This window comes from Garra rufa, chromosome 8 (genome assembly GCF_049309525.1).
Source record: "Garra rufa chromosome 8, GarRuf1.0, whole genome shotgun sequence".
Taxonomy (NCBI): Eukaryota; Metazoa; Chordata; class Actinopteri; order Cypriniformes; family Cyprinidae; genus Garra; species Garra rufa.
In genome coordinates this window covers 45951391-45972577 of record NC_133368.1, presented here as the reverse complement: position 1 = coordinate 45972577, position 21187 = coordinate 45951391, and the positions used below count along the sequence as shown (strand labels likewise).

General features: G+C 33.8%; 1 protein-coding gene across 4 annotated transcripts in view; it reads right to left on the bottom strand.

Moving 5' to 3' along the window:
- cobll1b (cordon-bleu WH2 repeat protein-like 1b) overlaps positions 1-21187 on the bottom strand; it is a 97220-nt gene that overhangs the window by 38631 nt on the left and 37402 nt on the right. For all 4 annotated transcript variants that reach the window (XM_073845794.1, XM_073845792.1, XM_073845793.1 and 1 more), the window contains one exon: positions 4315-4506. In XM_073845794.1, coding sequence (XP_073701895.1) covers positions 4315-4506 — 192 coding nt within the window. The remainder of the gene's footprint in view (positions 1-4314; positions 4507-21187) is intronic.

Here is a 21187-nt window from a genome sequence, read left to right as displayed (position 1 = left end):
CACAACGCAGTCAGACAAGTACCGTTCTCCTGCCAACCGCCAAACCCAGACTCGTCCATCAGATTGGCAGATGGAGAAACACGATTCGTCACTCCAGAGAACGCGTCTCTTGTATGGTTCGGATGCAGCTGCTCGGCCATAGAAACCCATTCCACGAAGCTCTCTGCGCACTGTTCTGGAGCTAATCTGAAGGCCACATGAAGTTTGGAGGTCTGTAGCGACTGACTCTGCAGAAAGTTGGCAACCTCTTCGCACTATGCACCTCAGCATCCGCTTGACCCGCTCCGTCAGTTTACGTGGCCTACCACTTTGTGGCTGAGTTGCTGTTGTTCCCAAACGCTTCCACATTCTTATAATACAGCTGACAGTTGACTGTGGAATATTTAAGAGCGAGGAAATTTCACGACTGGACTTAAAAACAGTCTGCATGCCTAGGTGCTTGATTTGGGTGAGCGAATACTTTTGGCAATATAGTGTATATTGTATATAACATATGATATAGGAAAGCATCACATGACTAAGCCAAAACGACTGCAAATGTGACATTGATTTTATACGACAGTAGTTCGATAAACAAGTAGTTAATCTAAACTGACTTACATTTTGCTAATGAAAATAGTTCTAAGCATAGCCACAACAGAACAATTGTCAATCTTAGAGCAACACAAAGCAAGTTTCATTACTGAATGATTCAGCATTTTTGAACAAATCGGGTAAGTCAATGATTCAGTGAGTCATTCATAAAGACAGTCATTTATTGGATGAATTAGCCGTTTGAACGAATTGGCTGAATCAGTGACTCACTCATTAAACAGTCACTTGCCGCCACCAACTGGTGGTTTGGTTTTATTTACAAGTATCACTGCAACAATTCAGATTTATGTTAAAAAAAGTAAAATATTAATCTTATTATTTATGCATTTGCAATTTTGGAACCTCTTATCTTCATTAAACAGTCTGTGTAAATACATCTAAATGCCACTTTCGATGCAGCTTCAGTGTTTCCTCTACAGTGGAGTTTCTTGATACTAATTTCATTTGAATGGTAACAAAAAGAGAGAGTCTAATTATTCTAACTTAATGTATTTATAAAATGTAAGAATTTGACGTAAATGATGACATGTACGTTTAGCAAGGTTAGGAAAATGTTGCCCTTTATAAAGTTAAAAAGTGTCCTAGAAATCAATTTAAGCCAAATATCACAAATATTCTGATTAAAGTAAGACCTCATAGAGCAGTGATGAGACTATTGCTTCAGAATGGATTGCATTTATGCCAACAAAAAAAGTTACTTTTTTTCCTCAGACAAGTGAATGACTGTCAGAGTCCTATCCTCAGAGGAGACGAGAGAGCAGTGGATTTATTGATTTATTTGCTGTATATTACACTGCTGCCACACAGAGCTAATATAAACATGTTTTCTTTCCCAGCTGTTTACCTTCACAGACATAACCGACTGATTTTAGAACTCCTGTGTGTTTTTAACATAAACTGGTGTGTATATGACAGTTTAAGCGCAATAAGACATGAAAGAGAATTTAGTTTAGGACTTACAAGCCACTTTCTGTGCAAGTGCTTCAAATGTGTGCGCTTAAAAAACCATATATCAGAAGTTTAAACTAATATGGTTTAAAACATGATTTTAGTGTGATAGAAATGATAATCAAAACCAAAAAGACGTCTTTTGGCAGAGTATCTCGGAGCTACAAGCTGTAAAGGTGCAGCTCTATTCTGAAAAAGGGGGTGGAGAGCAGCATTTAAAGTGACACGCACGGAAACAGCATGTTTTTGTTCACACCCAAAGGGCAAATTTGGCATGCTATAGTTAAAGATCTGTGGGGTATTTTGAGCTGAAACTTCACAGACACATTCTGGGGACACCAGAGACTTATATTAAATATTGTAAAATGGGGTATAATGGGTCTCCTTTATTGTTGCCACAGTGTTTTTGACGTTGTGTTCTAATAAAAAGTATTGCAAAAGACACAAATGTCCAGGCTTGTGTTTAAAGGTTTGCCAATAAATTATTCCAGCACATCTGTATTTTCTGATTTGTTTTTAATGTTATTTGTCTAAAATATTTGGCAATTATTAATTCAAGATGAAGGCAAACTCCAATGTCAACTGAACTGAACTCACAGTTTCTACTAATGATTTTCAGTGTTGCCTGCAGGGAACAATGCTGTGCTGTTTAAATGTTTTGTTAGTTATATTCTTTTAAAATTTATGAGTTAGATTTATGCTTAAAAAATAATAACAGGAGATAAACACATGTATGTTAAAAGAACTATAGAGAAGTAAATGATAGTTTTTTCTAACATTTTCTTGCTATTGAGTGACAAACAATTAAAATATTCTGGTAATTTTTCAGTAATTGAAATAAAGCTGAAATAAATAAAATAAAAACATTAGATTAAAAACTTAAAATTAAAATGTTGCCCTTGTCAGCTAACTAAAAAATAAGTTTAAGCTGAAGTACTGAAATTACTAAAGTTAAATCTGAACAGTCAAATAGAAATATTTAAAAAATAACAAAAAAAAGAATGAAAATATTAAAAGCAAATTAAATTCCCAAAATTAGCAAACCTGAAAAATAAATTAAATAATATAAAATATAAAAAATTAAATATATAAAATTAAAAATAAATATTAAAATGCAGTGCAATAAATAAAGCCAATAAAAAAAGAAAAAATAATATATTAAATGTAAAATAAATAGGTATACTTAAAATGCATTACAACCTTTTTGTACTAATTTAAATCTGAAATAAAAAAAGTCAAATAGAAATATTTAAAGGATCAAAAATTACTACAAATATTAAAAGTAAATACCAAAATTAGTAAACCTGAAAAATAAAATTAAATATATAAAATATTAATTAAATAAAAAATACAATCCAATAAATAAATCCAGTAAATAAATACAAATATATATTAAATGCAATAAATAAGTCTACTTAAAATGTATTACAACCTTTTTGTACTAAGTTAAATCTGAAATAAAAAGCAAATTTGAAATATTTAAAAAAAACAAAAAATAATGAAAATATAAAAAATGCATACCAAAATTAGTAAACCTGAAAAATAATAAAAAAGTAACAAATTAAATATCTAAAATATAAATAAATAATAAATATAAAAATACAATCTAATAAATCCTGTAAATAAATAAAAACATATGTTTAAATGTAATAAGTCTACTTAAAATGCATTAAAACCTTTTCGTTCTAAGTTAAATCTGAAACAAAAGTCAAACAGAAATATTCAAAACAAAAAAGAAAATATTAAAAGTTCATACCAAAATTAGTAAACCTGTAAAATAAATAAACAATATATAATATAAAAAATTAAATACATAAAAATTCAGTCTAATAAATAAATCCTCTAAATAAATGTAAAAAAGTAATGTAATAAATAAGTCTACATAAAATTAATTACAACCATTTTGTACCAAGTTAAATCTGAAATAAAAATAAGTTCAATTTAAATATTTTAAACAAAAATTAATGAAAATAATTATGAGTATAATTATGAGTAATCCTGAAAAATAAATAAACAATATATAATATAAAAAACTTAATGCATAAAATATAAATATAAAAATACAATCTAATAAATAAATCCTGTAAATAAAGAAAGAAATATGTTAAATGTAATAAATAAGTCTACTTAAAATGCATTACAACCTTTTTGTACAGTTTAATCTGAAATAAAAATAAAGTCAAATTAAGATATTTAAAACAACAAAAACATAATAAAAATATTAAAAGTACATACCAAAATTAGTAAAAATATAAAAAATTAAATATCTAAAATATAAATAAAAATATATATAAAAATACAAATCTAATAAATAAATCCTGTAAATACATTTTTAAAAATTAAATCTAATAAATAAGTCTACTTAAAATGAATTACAATTTTTTGTAAGTTAAATCTGAAATAAAAATAAAGTCAAAAAGAAATATTTAAAGCAACAAAAATTAATGAAAATATTAGTATGTCAGTAAAAATGCAATCTAATAAATAAATCCTATAAATAATTTTAAAAATATACATTAAATGTAATAAATAAATAAGTCTACTTAAAATGCGTTACAACCTTTCCGTACCATTTATGAATTTACAGTCTTCAATTTCAAAAAAATCTTTAAAGTCCCACAGGAACACAACTACAAAGTTAAATCGCTTTGACATCACTTCTCTTTGAAGTTGAAAACACAAAACTGTAGCATCTTCACCAAGTTGCCAGCAAACCAAACTAGTGGTTTACATGTTCAGATCAACCTAAAACACAACCAACATAGCTCTCACCTGCCATGGACGACCGTGGTCTTCTCCACCCCTTCAGGAAGGACCACAGTGAGAGTCAGGTCCTGCTCCAGCAGGTTCTCCTTCTGCTCCATGGCAGGGTGAGGGTACGCTGGGAGCTTGTGGCTCAACCGTGGAGCATCCAGGCCTTTCAGGACAGGAGGAGGAGGAGGAGCTTTGCTTTTCGATGATCTCCTGTTACAATAAAAAGTTAAAGAAAGGTAAAGAAATAGTTCACACAAAAATTAATACGTCAGCAAACAACTGTTCATATTTAGGTGTACTGTCTCTTTAAATGCCTACTCAAAAACTATGAGTTAAAAGGATATTTTTAATGAAATAAAAAAAAAAAATTGTCATGCTCTGTTGCTAAAATTGAATCTTGATCAACAGATCTGCGCATATTCTTTTCATTCAAGTACAATCTTGCTTTACTCGTATGCCTGTCAGGGAATATAGAAAATAGCTGCTTGAGGGCTTCGAAAGACAGCGGACCAAAGATCAGACATGACTTTCCACAAGCTCAGTTACTTAATCTCACCTGCTGTGCTCAAAACATCTGCTCTAATACAGACAACACTAAATCAGTCTGTTTACACACATTTGGATTGCTTGATGTGAACCAGAGTTCAGTTGCATCCTCCAACTCTGCAGGTCTGTTTTCACACTGCATTATTTGCATCAGACCAGCGATTTGCTTTAACAATTTTATCTGTACAAAAACAAGTTTTCTGGGAAATTGCAGTGAAAACGTTGCATGATGAAGCCTGAAAGACATTCATTCTTCTCCACTCAAATAAGCAGCTATTTAATGAGAGGGCTTGGATGCACTTTACACACAAGTCACAAGACACTGGAGTGATGTGATGTGATTCATTCATTCCAGCAGACGAGGATGAAGCTCTGTGCTAGTCTCTTGAAATGCAGCAAGTGTTGGGAAACGAAGTCAGCGTCTCAGATTTGGGGCTGAAAGCAGTCACCGTTTCTGTCATAGTCTTTGAGGTCTATTAGTATTGTTTGCATTCATTTTAGTGATCATTTTCCACACTATGCCTGATACATAACACAGACACTATGCTCCGCAAAAACACTGTCCTGCTGAACACAGTATGTTATAGAAAACTAGACTCAGGACTGTAAACATTAAAGGGTTAGTTCATCCAAAAATGAAAATTACCCCTTGATTTACTCATGCTCGAGGTATCCTAGGTAGGGATGCACCGAAATAAAAATTCTTGGCCGAAGCAGAACAAAATTAAACACTGGGCAGATTGCCGATTACCAAACACGTTTTTTTTTTGTGTTTTTCCCCCCATGTATTTTGCCAATTTTTTTTACCATTGCATAAATTAAAGAGCCAAAATGTGCTTTTTACAGTTTTGTCTTGTTTTCAAAACAAAAATAAAAATAAAAAAATCAATTACAAAACAACAATTTAAAAATATTTACTTAACACTGAACATTTTTAACATTCGAGTAGACATTATAGCCTACCAATATAGCACTTCAAATTAATAAGTTAGTAAAATAATGTTCTTTGACCATTTTTAATACCCCCTTCTTGAATCAGGCATGTATTTTTAATGTACAAATAAATGCAGCCTTGCTGAGCAAAGGACAATGTTATAATAAATGTATTAAGGGGAGCCACTGCAGGCAAAAATATTGAGATTTTGGTCTTTTTGGTTTTTCATAAAGTGTTTTTCCAGACTAGTGGAAAGTAAACACCCAAAAGACACTGTTAAGTGTTACTTTTGTAGCACTTTATCTATTTGTGTCAATAGATTTCAATTACAATAAATATATTTAAAGGCAGTTTTCTCAAAATGAGTTTTACCTCCTACACTGAGCCATAAATCTCCACTTTTTTATGGATAGAAATGCTTTATTTGACTTATTTTGGACTGTTGAACAAAAACACCCACCGCCATTATAAAGCTTAGAGAAACTAGGACATTTTTTAATATACACTATTTTGCCAAAAGTATTGGGACATCGTCTAACGAACAGGTTTGACTACTTTAGTAATTTCCATGAGTACAAATCTTAATGTTTAAGCATGTAATTATATTATAGGGTACTGTGTGCTTCCAATTTTATAGCAACTGTTTGTACAGGACCTTTGCATCTGTATATAAATCAAGGTTCAAAAAGAAACTATTAATTCAGTCAGTGTGGAAGAACTTGGCTGATCTGGTAAAACCAAGTCCTAATCCCAGCTGAACACCTCTGGTGTGACTTTAAATGTAGTCCTTGAGCCAAAAACTCATCACCAAACACCAATGACTTGTACATTTACTATATGGAAAAAAGTATTGGGACACCACCTTCTTTTGAACAAAAAAGGCACTTCCAAAACTGTGGCAACAATAATGGAAACATAATTATTGTATTTAAAAATAGCATTTCCATCTCTGTTGTTGTTTTGGAAGTGTCTAAAATGACTGTACCTGTACGTTCAAGTCATTGGTAATTGGTGATGAGTTTTTGGCTTATAGTCTGCATTTACAGTCACACCAGAGGTGTTCAGATGGGATTAGGACTTGGCTTTATGCAGACCAGTCAAGTTCTTCCACATTGACTGAATCAGTCATTTCTTTTTAAACCTTGCTTTATACACAGAATAGAAAAGGGTCCTGTCAAAACTGTTGCTACAAAATTAAAATCATACAATTCCCTTGAATATCATTATATGCTTAACATTAAGATTTGTACTCATGGAAATGACTAAAGTAGTCAAACCTGTTCATTAGAAGGGGGTGTCCCAATACCTTTGGCAATACAGTGTAACTCCAATTGGATTCATCTGAGAGAACAAAAGTCATATAGGGTTAGTTCGGGTGAACTAACCCTTTAATGCATGTTATAGCACAGCACTGAAAATGCAACAGATACTCGCATTGCTTTATGATTTGCGGTCTGACACATTTTGGAACACAGTGTTATACTAGTGTGCATTTGCATGCATGCAATTACATCGAGTATGTTTTAGGCCTTTAAACAAGCTCTTTATTGGCTACTGTGACTTCTATGTAAAAACCACTTTGCATGTGAAATAACACTGAAACAAGGCCTGCAGGTCTGCTGTTAAGTCCAATATACAGTAGTTTTTAACCCCATCCTTTAACAACAGCACATTGCCAGAAAAAAAAAATGCAAAAATGTTATCTTAAGTGGTGCAACAACTTGTCAGTAGGGCAGCAGCCTTAAAAAAAACAAAATGTATAACATATGTCTTATGGCTAGCACTAGACAACACTGTCCAAAAATGCTGTTGCTCAATGTAATCATTTTTAGGTTACAGAGCATTGAACACATCATGCTCTATTACAGTACACACTATGAAGCTGAAGGGTTTGTTTGAATGTCAAATTAATCCAAATATGGCGACTCCAGAGAGATGAGAAAATTACTAATCGTTCTGTTCTGCAAAACAACTATGCGTTTAGAGGTGGGCATCAAAGACACAATAAATCCCAAGGAACCATCTGCTGAAGTACTAACAGAGTTCAGAAATGTCTCTCAACAGCAGATAATATTTTATGTCAACTACCTGATTTTTATTTGACATACACGATTCCCTGAGGATGGTCAGGAATAGTCCAGGCCTGAGGAGCAGAGTGTAAACATTACGCAGGAAGTTGGGAAAGCCCCTGAAATGTGTGCATTAGCATAGCGTGTTATGTTTGAGGTGGCTACGGAAGGCCAAAGTAAACACGAGTGTTTCTGACATGGCAAGCAGACACACTCGTCACTTTAAAAACAGTCGTTTCAAATAGCAAACGTCCCATTTGTGTCAACCAAATGCTCATCAACAGACATCTAAAGATTCATGTGCATAAGGTGTTAAAGCTCTATAATCAAAGTTTTATCAAATTCATTGAATTTAAAGGAACACTCCACTTTTTTTGGAAATAGGCTCATTCTCCAACTCCCCCCCGAGTTAATAAGTTGAGGTTTACCGTTTTGAAATCCATTCAGCCGTTCTCCTGTTCTGGCGATATCACTTTTAGCATAGCTTAGCATATATCATTGAATCCTATGAGACCAATAGCATCGCATTCAAAAATGACCAACGAGTTTCGATATTTGTCCTATTTAAAACTTGACTCTTCTGTAGTTATATCGTGTACTAATACCGGCGGAAAATGTAAAGCTGCGATTTTCTAGGCCGATAAGATTAGGAACTACACTCCCATTCCGGCGAAATAGTCAAGGAAGTTTGCTACCGTAACATGGAGTTGGAGAATGAGCCTTTTTCCAAAAAAAGTGTTCCTTTAATTGTTATTTGTGACCAAAATAACAATGCAGCATAGATAAATTGCATGTACTGTACAAGAAAAAACATGTTTTTAATGGGATTCAAACAAATCAGTCGACAAACTCACTGGCAGACACCTGCGCAAATATCAACCCAGACACTGCATGCACAACGCTGATATTTCAAGGTTTCACAACTGTCTGCCTCTTTAACCATAACAGCTTTATCAAACCTCCTGAACACTGCAATGCATATTCTTCCAAAATACACTTTATAGTTAAATATTATGGCCAAGCTATACATTTAAAGTTCAAAATGCAGTACATCCAACTTTATCTGCATATACACACTCACTTACTGTATGTCAGAGAAATATATACAATAAAGAATACAAAATGTGAAGCACACTGCCTTTCAAAAGTTTGGGATCTGTAAGATTTTAATGTTCTTTAAAGGAGTTTCTCATGCTCATGAATACTGTGTTTGATCAAAAATACACAATTTGCAATTTAAAATAACAGCTTTCTATTTTAATATCTTTTAAAATATAATTTATTCCTGTGAAGCAAGGCTGAATTTTCAGCATCATTTCTCTAGTCTTCAGTATCACACGATCCTTCAGAAATCATTCTAATATGCTGATTTATAATCAATGTTGGAAACAGCTGTGCTGCTTAATATTTTTTTTTGAACCCGTGATACTTTTTTTAGGACTGTTTGATAAATAAATTAAAAATTGTTACAATACTATATACACTAGTAACACTACTATTCAAAAGTTTGGGGTGAGTCCATTTTTCTTCCTTTTTTAAAGAAATTAATACTTTTATTCAAGGATGTGTTAAATGGATAAAAAGTGATAGTAAAGACTTCCATTATTGGAAAAGATTTCTTTTTTGAATAAATGCTGTAAAACTTTTTCAATGAAAGAATCAATAAAAGTATCAAAGAAAGTATCATAGGTTCCCCCCAAAAATATTAAACAGCACAACAGTTTCAACACTGATAATAAATCAGCATATCAGAATGATTTCGAAGGATCATGTGACACAGAAGACTGCAGTAATGATGCTGAAAATTCAGCGCTAAGCCACAGAAATAAATTATATTTTAAAACATATTAATATAGGAAACCAATATTAGAAATTGCAATAATGTTTCACTATTTTTTTGTAATTTTGATCAAAGAATTTATGAGTAAAAGAGACATTAAAAAAACATTTAAAATCTTACTGATCCCAAACTTTTGAACAGCAGCGTATATTTTCGCATTGTTCCATATACAAAGTTAGATATCCAAGTCCAACTTTAATGTAAAGTGATATAAACATACTCCTGTACATAGCACAATTCAACTGCTTGATTGTTCATATTTCTTTGCTAAATGTATACTATGTTAATCAAACAGGTCTAATATGCTAAATACGACTATATGGCATGAAGATGTTAAGATATAAACATTAATAACTTGATTTTCTATAATAAAAGTGCCTTGACAAAATCAAATTTGATTAAGAAAACATGCTCTATCAAACTCCAACTCAGTTTTTTAACAAATTCATCTGTCACTTGGTAGAAATCAGTCAAATTAGACAGATGTCAACATGGACAGGTTGTATGACGCCCTCATCCTTACAAAACAGAAACAAAATTACACAACATAAAAGTAAACTGGACTCAAATGCCATTAATTATGGGCTTACATGCAGCGTGGCTAGGCATGGTTGCAGTAAATTACTAGTTGCAAAGATAAACTACTAAAATGCAGTTTTTTGAGACAATTAGATGCTACAACAAATAATTTTGCAAATTGTTGTGCATGCAGTTCATCATTACTTTTTTTTTAAGTAAAGTAAAATCTTACCTTTCTAAATATCTCTTCATATCTGAATATTCCAGATACGTGATGCATTTATTCTAGTCAAAGGAAGTTAAACTGTACATTATTGAGATGAAAGGGACACATGGCAGTGGTTTTGCTGTCAGCTGAATCTGAATGAAAAAGAGCTTCACGGAAGCATCTGACAGCATGCATTGTTTGACTTATTTTGTTGACATGAGAGGATTGCAAACATACAGTACACTGTTTTTTAAGGGGAAAAATCTGTGGAAGGGATTTAAACATGGTACAATGTGTTAGAAAATAGGTCAAATGTTTAATAAACGAACATGCAAGTGAGTTGAGATTGTGTAGAAGTTTGTGCACAATGCATGTTTCAACTTTATTGGAATCGTTATAAGTTCTGTGGCTGTTTGCATTTCGATATGAGAGAGGCTGATTCCTGTGAGACATTTTGATTTATCATCTCAGAGCAGTGAATGACACACCAGGCGTGTCAGAGCTTGACTGTTGGAGGCCTCTTCCTCTGACGCATCGCTCGAGATCTAAACTCATTCATCATGGGCACAGATAGCTATCATTACACACAACCACGCATCCTCAATAAACTACAGCTCTCACACAAACACATACAAACATATGATCTACTCACACAAGCAGCAAAAATCTGATCTTTTGGTGCTTCTGACTCTAAAAACATCACGTAACATTTGATTTTTCACCAAATTGATTCAATATTTGATTTTCAATGGTAGGAAAATGATACTCAGAAAAGACTCTGATGCTCACCAAAGCTGCATTCATTGGGCTAAAATTGCAGTAAAAACATTAAAATTGTGAAATATTTTTACAATTTAAAATAACTGTTTTCTATTTGAATATGTTTTGAAATGTAATTTATTCCTGTGATGCAAAACTGAATTTTCAGCATCATTACTCCAGTGTCACATGATCCTTTAGAAATCATTCTGATTTGCTGATTTATAATCAATGTTGGAAACAGCCATGCTGCTTAATATTTTTTGAGACCTATGATACATTTTTCAGGATTCTTTGATAAATAAAAAGTAAAATCGGTAATAATTGTGTGTTGCAATAAACACTACTATCTAAAAGTTTCATTTTTTCTTCCTTTTTTTGGTGAAATTCAAACTTTTATTTAGCTAGGATGTGTTAAATACATAAACAGTCATAGTAAAAGTGAGTACATCCCCTCACATTTCAGCAACCATTTTAGTATATCTTCTCAAGGGACATTACTATAGAAATGAAATTGGGATATATTAGTCTGTATAGATTTGTATAGCAGTATAGAAGACACAATTTGCTTGGTACTCCTCACCAGGGCATCGCCACACATGCTGGACACCATCTGAGCCAAACAAGTTTATCTTATAGTCTCATCAGACCACAGGACATGATTTAGTAGTTCATGCTCTAGGACAGGTTGTCTGCTCTAATATAAGATACACAAGTTTGTATGTAAGCTATTTTGACAATAATGGCTTTATGTTGAGTTATTTTCAGAGGACAGTAAATCTACAGTGCTATACAAACTGCACATCGACTACTCTAAAATATATCCAAGTTTCATTTTTTATAGTATTATCCCTTGAGAAGAGATATTAAACACAGGTTCCCAAAAAACATCTACAGTATTTAATTACTATGACAAATGTTGTAAAGTTACTGGATACCGATTTCACTCAATGTGACCCTGGACCACAAAACCAGTCATAAGGGTACATTTTTGGATCTGAAAGTTGAATAAATAAGCTTTACATTGATGTACGGTTTGTTAGGATAGGACAATATACGACTATTTGAACATCTGGAATCTGAGGGTGCAAAAAATAAAAAATAAATACTGGGAAAATTTAATTTATATTTGTCCAAATGAATTCTTATGCATATTACTAATCAAAAATTAAGTTTTGATATATTTACGGTAGGAAATTTACAAAATATATTCATGGAACAAGACCTTTTTGATATTTTTTTGCATTAAAGAAAAATGTATAATTTTGAACCATACAATGTATGTTTGGCTATTGCTACAAATATACCCATGCTATGGTTTTGTGGTCCAGGGTCACATATATTGTGCGCAGTGTGAACAGCCTTATAAACTGCTGGAGACAGCAACTGTACTTAATTAAGTTGGGTTAACATCATGATGTCATTGCAAGAAAATTACTTAATGGCCAGCAGAGTGAAGTAACATGACTAATGTCTGAGTGAATGTTTGCAGACATAATTTAATTCATTAATAAGCCAAACCCACAATGTCTAACTCAGTGTATAAGTCATTGGGTCACATGTGAACACTGCTATATATATATATATATATATATATATATATATATATATATATTAGAGGTGGGCCGTTATCGGCGTTAACGTGCTGCGTTAACGTGAGAGTCTTATCAGGCGATAAAAAAAATATCGCCGTTAATCTATTCTCAAAGTTGGATTGGGAGCTGGGTCTAAACTGCGCAAACTATGATGACTTTCACCTTGATATTTTAGCGCGGATGTGGATTCAAACAATTTAAAAGGGAACACGCACGCGGATTTTTATTTTTTATTTTTTACCGCTGCCGCACACACCTGAACACAGTACGCGCACAGAGAGAGAGAGAGAGAGAGAGAGAGAGAGGGAGGCGCGATTCACACAGATTGATTCCTCTTTAACTTCTTTTTGAACGGAAACACACATACAAAGTCATATCTGAATACCCGTTTTGGTATTCTGGTAAACACAGTCGGTTATGTCTTCAGTGAACCAAAACAGCTGAGAAAGAGATGCGTGCCAGTATTCGGTACGTGCATTAGGCCTTAAAGAGACAGCATCCTATAAATACCTGCAGTGAGAAGCACTAGTTATTTTACAATTAATTATTAAATTTCCGCACCTGAATTCTAGGGTTATTGATTTTATTAGTAACTATTAGGGATGTCACAATACTCAATATAATATTGAACCGTTCGGTACGACATCCACGGTTCAATACGCGCTTGTGAATTGCGGTTTTTCGGTTTTGCATCTAAATATCTTCCTTCCTTTTATTTCTCTTGGAATTTGCTGTATATTTGCCCAGGATTTCATGTGCTGAAATGAGAAAACGCTTCCCCTCTTATATATTTGAAAAAAATAACGCAACACGCAGAGCATCTTCCATTCTAATGACATGCAATGATAAGCCAAAGTTATAAAAACAAGTCACAAAAACATTATAACTTGTTTTTAATTCACAACATCAGTCGAGTGTTTGAAATAACTTCCGTATGTTGTGATCTGATGTGGATTCTCATCACAGAATGAGGCAGACGATAAATTCTATACTCATATTCAATGTATGTCGATTAGCAATATGCTTATGAAAATACCCGAGATGGCTTGAAGAACACAGATAAACCATATATTATTGCAGACGAGTGTTTATTGTCCTTAGATTTTATAATTCAAAACGTTTACCGTTATATCTTGTTTTTAATAAGTTACAGCAATAGCGATGCTTTTATCCATATTAGAGAAGCTGGAACGGAACGTTATTAGCGCTACTTCATTGATGCATATGACATGTGTTTTTGGTTTTTTTTATGCACAAGGGCGCCATCTGGCATTCAGTATGAATGAAACCCATTCTATTTTGCGTAAAAATCTAAAAAAATATACCTCTCTCAAAAGAAAAATTAAGCAGACACATACTAAACCACACTTTATCTAGTGTGCAGAGGTTTACACGAGTATTTTGTTAATTTGTTCCAAAAAAAACCCACACTGAAGTGGCAAGATATCAGAACCGAACCGAACCGAAAACCGTGGTTAAAAACCGAGGTACGTATTGAACCGTGGACTAAGTGTATTGTTGCATCCCTAGTAACTATGTTGTATTCATTTACACTTGATATTTGTGTAATTGTTCTTGTTTTGTTACTGACTTTATGAGTTCAGGTAGTAGTTTTTGCTGTGGATTAGAAGTACTTAAAGTAAGCATTCAGTAATTGGAAAAAAAAAAAAAAAAAAACTTTTTTGTTTTGTTTTGTTTGTTTTTTGCTGATCCGAAAAATGATCCGATCCGTGACTCAAAATCCGTGATGTTATCTGAACCGTGAGTTTTGTGATCCATTGCACCACTAATATCCATGCCCTTGCACATCTGTGTATTTAACTGCAACGCGCACGTCGCGCAGCCTTTTACTCAGAAGTACATGCAGTGTAGGAATAGTTGGTTACGCAAGTTTGTATAGTTAATTGTGTTGTAAATGCAATTGTCAAGCAGTTTGTGAAGCATTTTGGAAACAGGAGATGAGCGCCTGGTCTAATGTGCAACCTGGCTTGAGAAACCCGTTCTCAAAGACTTACTTTTAGTAATTATTTGGGTAGCACACATATTCTGAATGCCTTCGGCAGAATTCAAATTAGCCATTTTAATCTAGATTAATCTAGATTAATTCCAAAATTAATCTAGATTAATCTAGATTAAAAAAATTAATCTATGCCCACCACTAATATATATATATATATATATATATATATATATATATATATATTCAAAACACCTGCTGTGTGGAAAAAAAAAATCTGAATAACACTAAGCTATTTTCTGTGTCCTCAAAACAAGAGTGAGGCAAAACTTCAAAGCAGGCAGCCGTGCATTTAGCATACAGGACACAAACATTCAAATGTGGTAATCTGCACGATCACAACATTTAAACAGTCTCAGATCAAAGACATCAGTAAACTCAGGACTTGAGGCTCATTTTTGGAATATTTGACATACCAGTACAGACCACCCCATCCCCCCAGTGATCTGCCTCAAAATGTGTATAAATAAACAATCAATTTGTGAAAAATACAAGTGGAATTGCTAAAACACAACTGAAGTATGGAAATCATGAAAACAGTTTTATATTTAAGCTTCTTCTTTGTCTGGATTCCAGCTCTGTTTACTCATGAGATGCATCCTGGGATGATTTGCACAAAATCCACTACATTTCTGTTTTTCCAGCACTAAAAAGAAGAGCTGTTCCACATTAGTGCTTTGTTAAATTAAATTAAATTAAATTAAATTAAATTAAAATAATGTATTGGTAAAACCATTTTTGTTAAATTGTAAAATAAAATTTGTTGGAAAAATATTTTTTTACATTTTTGTTAAATTGTAAATAAAATAAAATAAAATAAAATAAAATGTGCTGATAAAACAATTTTACAATTGTTGTTAAATTGTACAATAAAAAATATAAAATAAAATACAATGTGCTGGTAAAACAATTTTACAATTTTTGTTAAATTGTAAAATAAAATACAACAATATAAAAAAATAATATAACAAAATATAAAATGTGCTCGTAAAACATTTTTGTTAAATTGTAAAATAAAATAAAATAATATTTTAAAACAATAATATAAAATAACAAAAAAATTTCATTTTTTGTTAAATTGCTAAATAAAATTAAATGTGCTATTAAGACAATTTTAACTTTTAAAACACAACTGTGTTGACTAATATATGACCAGAGAAACTAACAATATAATGGGACCAGAGGTTGCGTTAGACTTTAACATTGCCCGTCGGACAGGGTCGTAAAAATTCCGTCATAATCCATTATTACCCGTCATTTTAATTTTCATATTTTAATTTTAATACCACATTTAATTGCATTTATGTTTGTTCACATTTTCAGGACAATATAGATTTATAATATAGGCATTTATTTTGAAGAGAACAGATAAACAGATGAGACTGTTTAACTTTTCATGTTCAACACCACATCCTGTCTCAAGTCTTAAATTTCAAATTATGTCGATTTCATTAGGAAATTCAAGCAATAAATACCGTTTTGGCGCTCTATAATGTGGCGTGATAGATCGTTGTAGCTTCTTTGTAGTCGCATGTACAGTTTCGTTTTTGTTCTGTATCCAGTTCTCTGCTGCCACACTGGAGCGCACTCGCCACCAACTGGACAGGAGTGGGAATTACAGCTACAAATTACAATAGGTCATCCTCAGTGTATTCTGTCAAAGTGACGGACGGCCTTCAGATTTTTCCGTCATTTCTAAAAAAAATTCCGTCAATGACAGACAATTTTCAGTTAACGAGACCTCTGAATGTGACGCAGCCTCAGCACCACCACTGCACATACTGTCTATTTGACAGGATATGCGATTCTTTGCACATTTGCTTTGTAAACACTGGGTTAGTTTTTACTTTTCCAACATGCCTACATAATGCGTGAGCTTGGGCTGATGCAAGACCAGCATTTGTGGTTAAAAAGTTAATAAATTAGTCTTTTTTTTTTTTTTTTGGAAAATAAATCTAGTTTCACTAGATAAGACCGTTATTCCTCTGCTGGGATTGTGTAGAGCCCTTTAAAACTGTAGTTTAACCCTCTGGAGTCTGAGGGTGTTTTGGGGCCCTGAAGAACTTTTGACATGCCCTGACATTTGTGTTTTTTTCAGTCTCTTAAAAACATTTTAATGGTTAAATTTACATTACATTGTAATCAGCGCAAATTGGGCTACAATAATATGCAAGCAATATTAATGTGCATGTTTGTGTTTTTGAGAAAACTACATTTATGCGTTGTTATGAAAATCTGAAGTTTTGAAGTCACTGAAATAAGGCAATGAAGCACATACAGAACATTGGTCATCAAGACTGTTGAGAATTGGATGTGGTAGGCTAGAATTTTTTCAACCAAATGATGTGAAGCAGGTTAAAGCTGCATTAAAAACTACAATTTGAACATTCAACCCATTGATCCCCATTGAAGTCCACTATATGGAGAAAAATCCTCGAATGCTTTCCTCAAAAACCTTAATTTCTTTTCAACTGAAGAAAGAAAGACATAAACATCTTGGATGACATGGGGGTGAGTAAATTATCAGGAAATTTTTATTCTGGAAGTGAACTAATTCAATCAGAAAGTATGCAGCCATGTATTATGAAAAATATGACACTAACGGCCACAGCTATGAGCAACTGGTGATTGGCAGATTCATCACAACAATAGGCCACTCATGCAACAAGTCACGTGCAGGGTTTTTTGGCGTAACATCAAATCACCCAGGTTACTCAACCCCCCCATAGCTCATTTTTGACACCCTGCAACCCTTGGCTTTTCCCAAAATTAAAATCACCTTTGAAAGAGACTGAGTCATCATTGTCCTATGTACAATGTTTCTTGTATCTGGTATCTTCTTAAATATGTCTTTATTTTTCATTACATGGCTGGATGCTTTCAAGACAGCCCTCGTGTGTGTAGTGCTTTTTATGTTTACTTATAGCGCTTTTTTAAATAAACATTGTTTAAAAGCAGCTTTACAGAACTTAAAATGGACCTATTATGCACACATTATGCCACAGTATTATGCCACAGTGTGTGAAAACAACTATGGTAAAAATCCACTCACTCATTTTTTATAATCCCATTAAATCATACACAGTCTTCCTAAACACCACAATTCCAGATTTCTCCCTATGTTGACATCTTGTAGGTTAAAATCCTGCCCATTTGAGATGATATCTGCCCTATTAGCATAGACAAGCAGCAGTGCACCATTACTGTTTTCTTGCTGTATCTTGCTGCACAGGAGTCGCCATAGACTCCCTCCATCTGAGCCGCTGAGGACACCGTTTTTATATTTCATTTTTGAAGGAAATGTCCCGGAAGAAAATTGGTAAAGTCCACTATATGTTTAGGGATCAATACCAACACTTAATGCATAAACGTCCGCTCCAGACAAACTAAGTACCACACATTTGTTTTCCAAATTGCATTCTTCTTGGCACTTCTTGGCCTTTCTTCATTGCCTTTCTTGTTTTCACTGATGCTGCCTTCACGTGCTACCACACTGTAAAAGGTTTTCACCAGATCCAACTTAAAAACCTAAGTTCAGCAGCTGCCTTAAGTTTTTAAGTTAAATCAACTTAAAACTACATTACATTAAAGTAATTTTAACTTATTAAAATAAAAATTAGTTGATATAACTTGTAAATTTAAATGGCTTAAGTTGATTTAACTTAAAATCTTATGGCAGCTGACTTAAGTTTTTAAGTTGGATCTGGAGAAAACTTTTTACAGTGCAGAATGATTGTAAATAGGTATGTGGCACTTTTAAAAGTAATGCATATAAAAGTAATGTGAATTCAACCGTTTGAATTTGTCAAGCTTATAATCAAAAGTGAGCCTTTTAAAATTTGTGATAGCACACGATGGCACCATGAGACCAGCTATGTCATTATTTTTATTGCGTTGTGCTCCCTGTCTGTGTAATTCATAAACACCCATTTATTATTCCATAGAAGTTTCTGACATTTTCAGTGAGTGAGATTGTCCCGTTTAGTTTTTGCCGGCTCTTGAAGCTCCACCCTCTTCTGAAAGGGGAAAAATTTAAAGGGACTAACAAAAAATGTTGCGGTTTGGCTCATACCCTAAACGTGGCAACTGCTGTAAATTGATGATAAATAATAGCTGGCTTTTTTAACATTTAAGTATATTAAATGACAAAACTGTTATTTAAAATTCTAATAAGATTTCACAATATAATGGTTTCACTGTTTTACGATCAAATAAATGTAGCCTAATAAATAACATCATAATTTACTTAAACAGTACTGTTGTTAACACCCATTTAAACCTTAAATATTAATTACATCATTTATAGTAGCCCTTTAACTATTGTGAACTATTAAATGCAAACCTGCATTTATTTGATTCAAAGTACAGCAAAAACAGTAAAATTTTTAAATATTTAAAATAATTATGATATATTAAATTTATATTATTCCATGGAATGTCTGGATACTGGATTCTGATTGGCTGGCAGGTGTGCAGTAAAACCGTTTAACCCTTTAGAACGTACGATCACACCGGTGTGATTTATCTTGGCTGGTCCCTGATGCGTACGATCCAAGGGGCAACCTTCCGGTCTCCCTCGTGAAACCAACACGGAAGTGACTGAAACTGCAATTCATCGACTGGCCGCTTGAGGCTGGCTGCAAAAGGGAGTCAATCCCATTGACTCCCCATGTTAAAATGCCCAACTTTACAGCAGAAAAAAGTATGTTTACAGCCTGGTTCAAAAAATGGTTTTGGTCTATTTAGCTAGTTTTGCCCTTCATGTCAACTGTGAGGTGGGTGAATTTTTTTATAACTCATCGGTTTAAGTTATATTAAGCCTTAAAGTTCAGCATAATTAAGGGCGTGGCCACTTGAGTGACAGGGGGATTGCCGCCGCTGTCGCGCTAGGCGGGCGTGGTTTCAGCAACCAGCTCCACCCACATCCCGCCTTTTTGCCCATTTTTGATTATCCGGGAGTGACGCGCGATGACGCGATTCCAAGATGGCGACGGCCGAATCCCGCCCACTATGAGCTTCAAATTAGCGCTTCAGAATCCTACGGGTGACGTCACGGATACTACGTCCATATTTTTTACAGTCTATGGTACGATCACACCGGTGTGATTCGAACGTTCGCCGCATCACGTGATCAGCTGCTGAATTCAAATCTGTTTTGGCGCTTTTGCTGGCTCTGAGCCAGATCGGACGCGCTGAGTGCTTGTCATATCACAACTATTCAGTGTTTTCAACCATATAATGCTTATTTTAGGTTTCAGAGATTTAAATAGACATAAGTACTAGCAAAACCATACATTTATAGTTTGTAAAATACACACTGATGTCTATGGAAGCGGCAATAATGATCCTACAAATATATTCTGACAGCATAATTTATTGATATCATATACAGATTATGCAGGTAACTATAAAGTTCACTCTCCTCTCCTCTTCTCCCAGCTCACCAGAGACTTACTTTAATGTCTTTCGGGAGTAGAGGATGCATTTGCGTGTGTTAAATCCCACAGCTCGGATTCAGCGCGAACAAACATGGCGGCGCCCATCACCCGGTATAGATTAACTAACGCGGTCATAATAAAAGTATTTGGATTTTTAAATACATTTACTTGCACATATTTCGAAATCGGAATATCATATTTTTCAAAATATAGCGAGCATGCTTGTGAATATCAATAATAAAAAAGGGAAAACGAAATAAAAGCGATCCATGTGTCTTACAGTGCTGTTGTGGCTGCGGTGTGTCACATGACGCGTCGCCATGGAAACAGTAATGCCAAACATTCCAAAATAACGGTCGCCTAAAAAAACTCACTCTTTGGGGTTAGATAGAATATTTTAAACTCACGTGTGAAAAGGTTAATGCACAGGTAGTTCCAAGTCAGTTTAATCACCATTCTATATTAATGCGCTGCTTTAATTGATGCACGCAAAAGCACAGAGAGAGAGAGAGAGAGAGAGAGGTCGGAGATCGCATTGTGCTGCGGCTGCGCACATACATAAACTTCTTGTCAGCGCTTGCCTGCGATCCTTATTAAAATAGCCTAGATACTAGATCGCTACATTGTATTCCTCAGCAACGGGGTGGTAAAACTGCTGTTTTTGAATGAATCGTTGTTTGTAGAGAGAGACGCACAGCAAGCAGGCAGGCAGGTACGCGTACGTACGCGCACACACACACACACACACACACACACACACACACACACACACAACTGTCATCTCTCTTGCCTTCACACTCTCTCTTGGTCGATCGATAATTTACTGAAACAAATGCTATATTTCATTCAAATAAATGTGATTTTACCGGACTATTTAATCTCTGAGTCTGATTTGAAGCGGGCAGAATGCTAGAGCTGAGTGTCATAACTGACGAAAATAACCGTCTTTTTTATCCATTCAGTCAA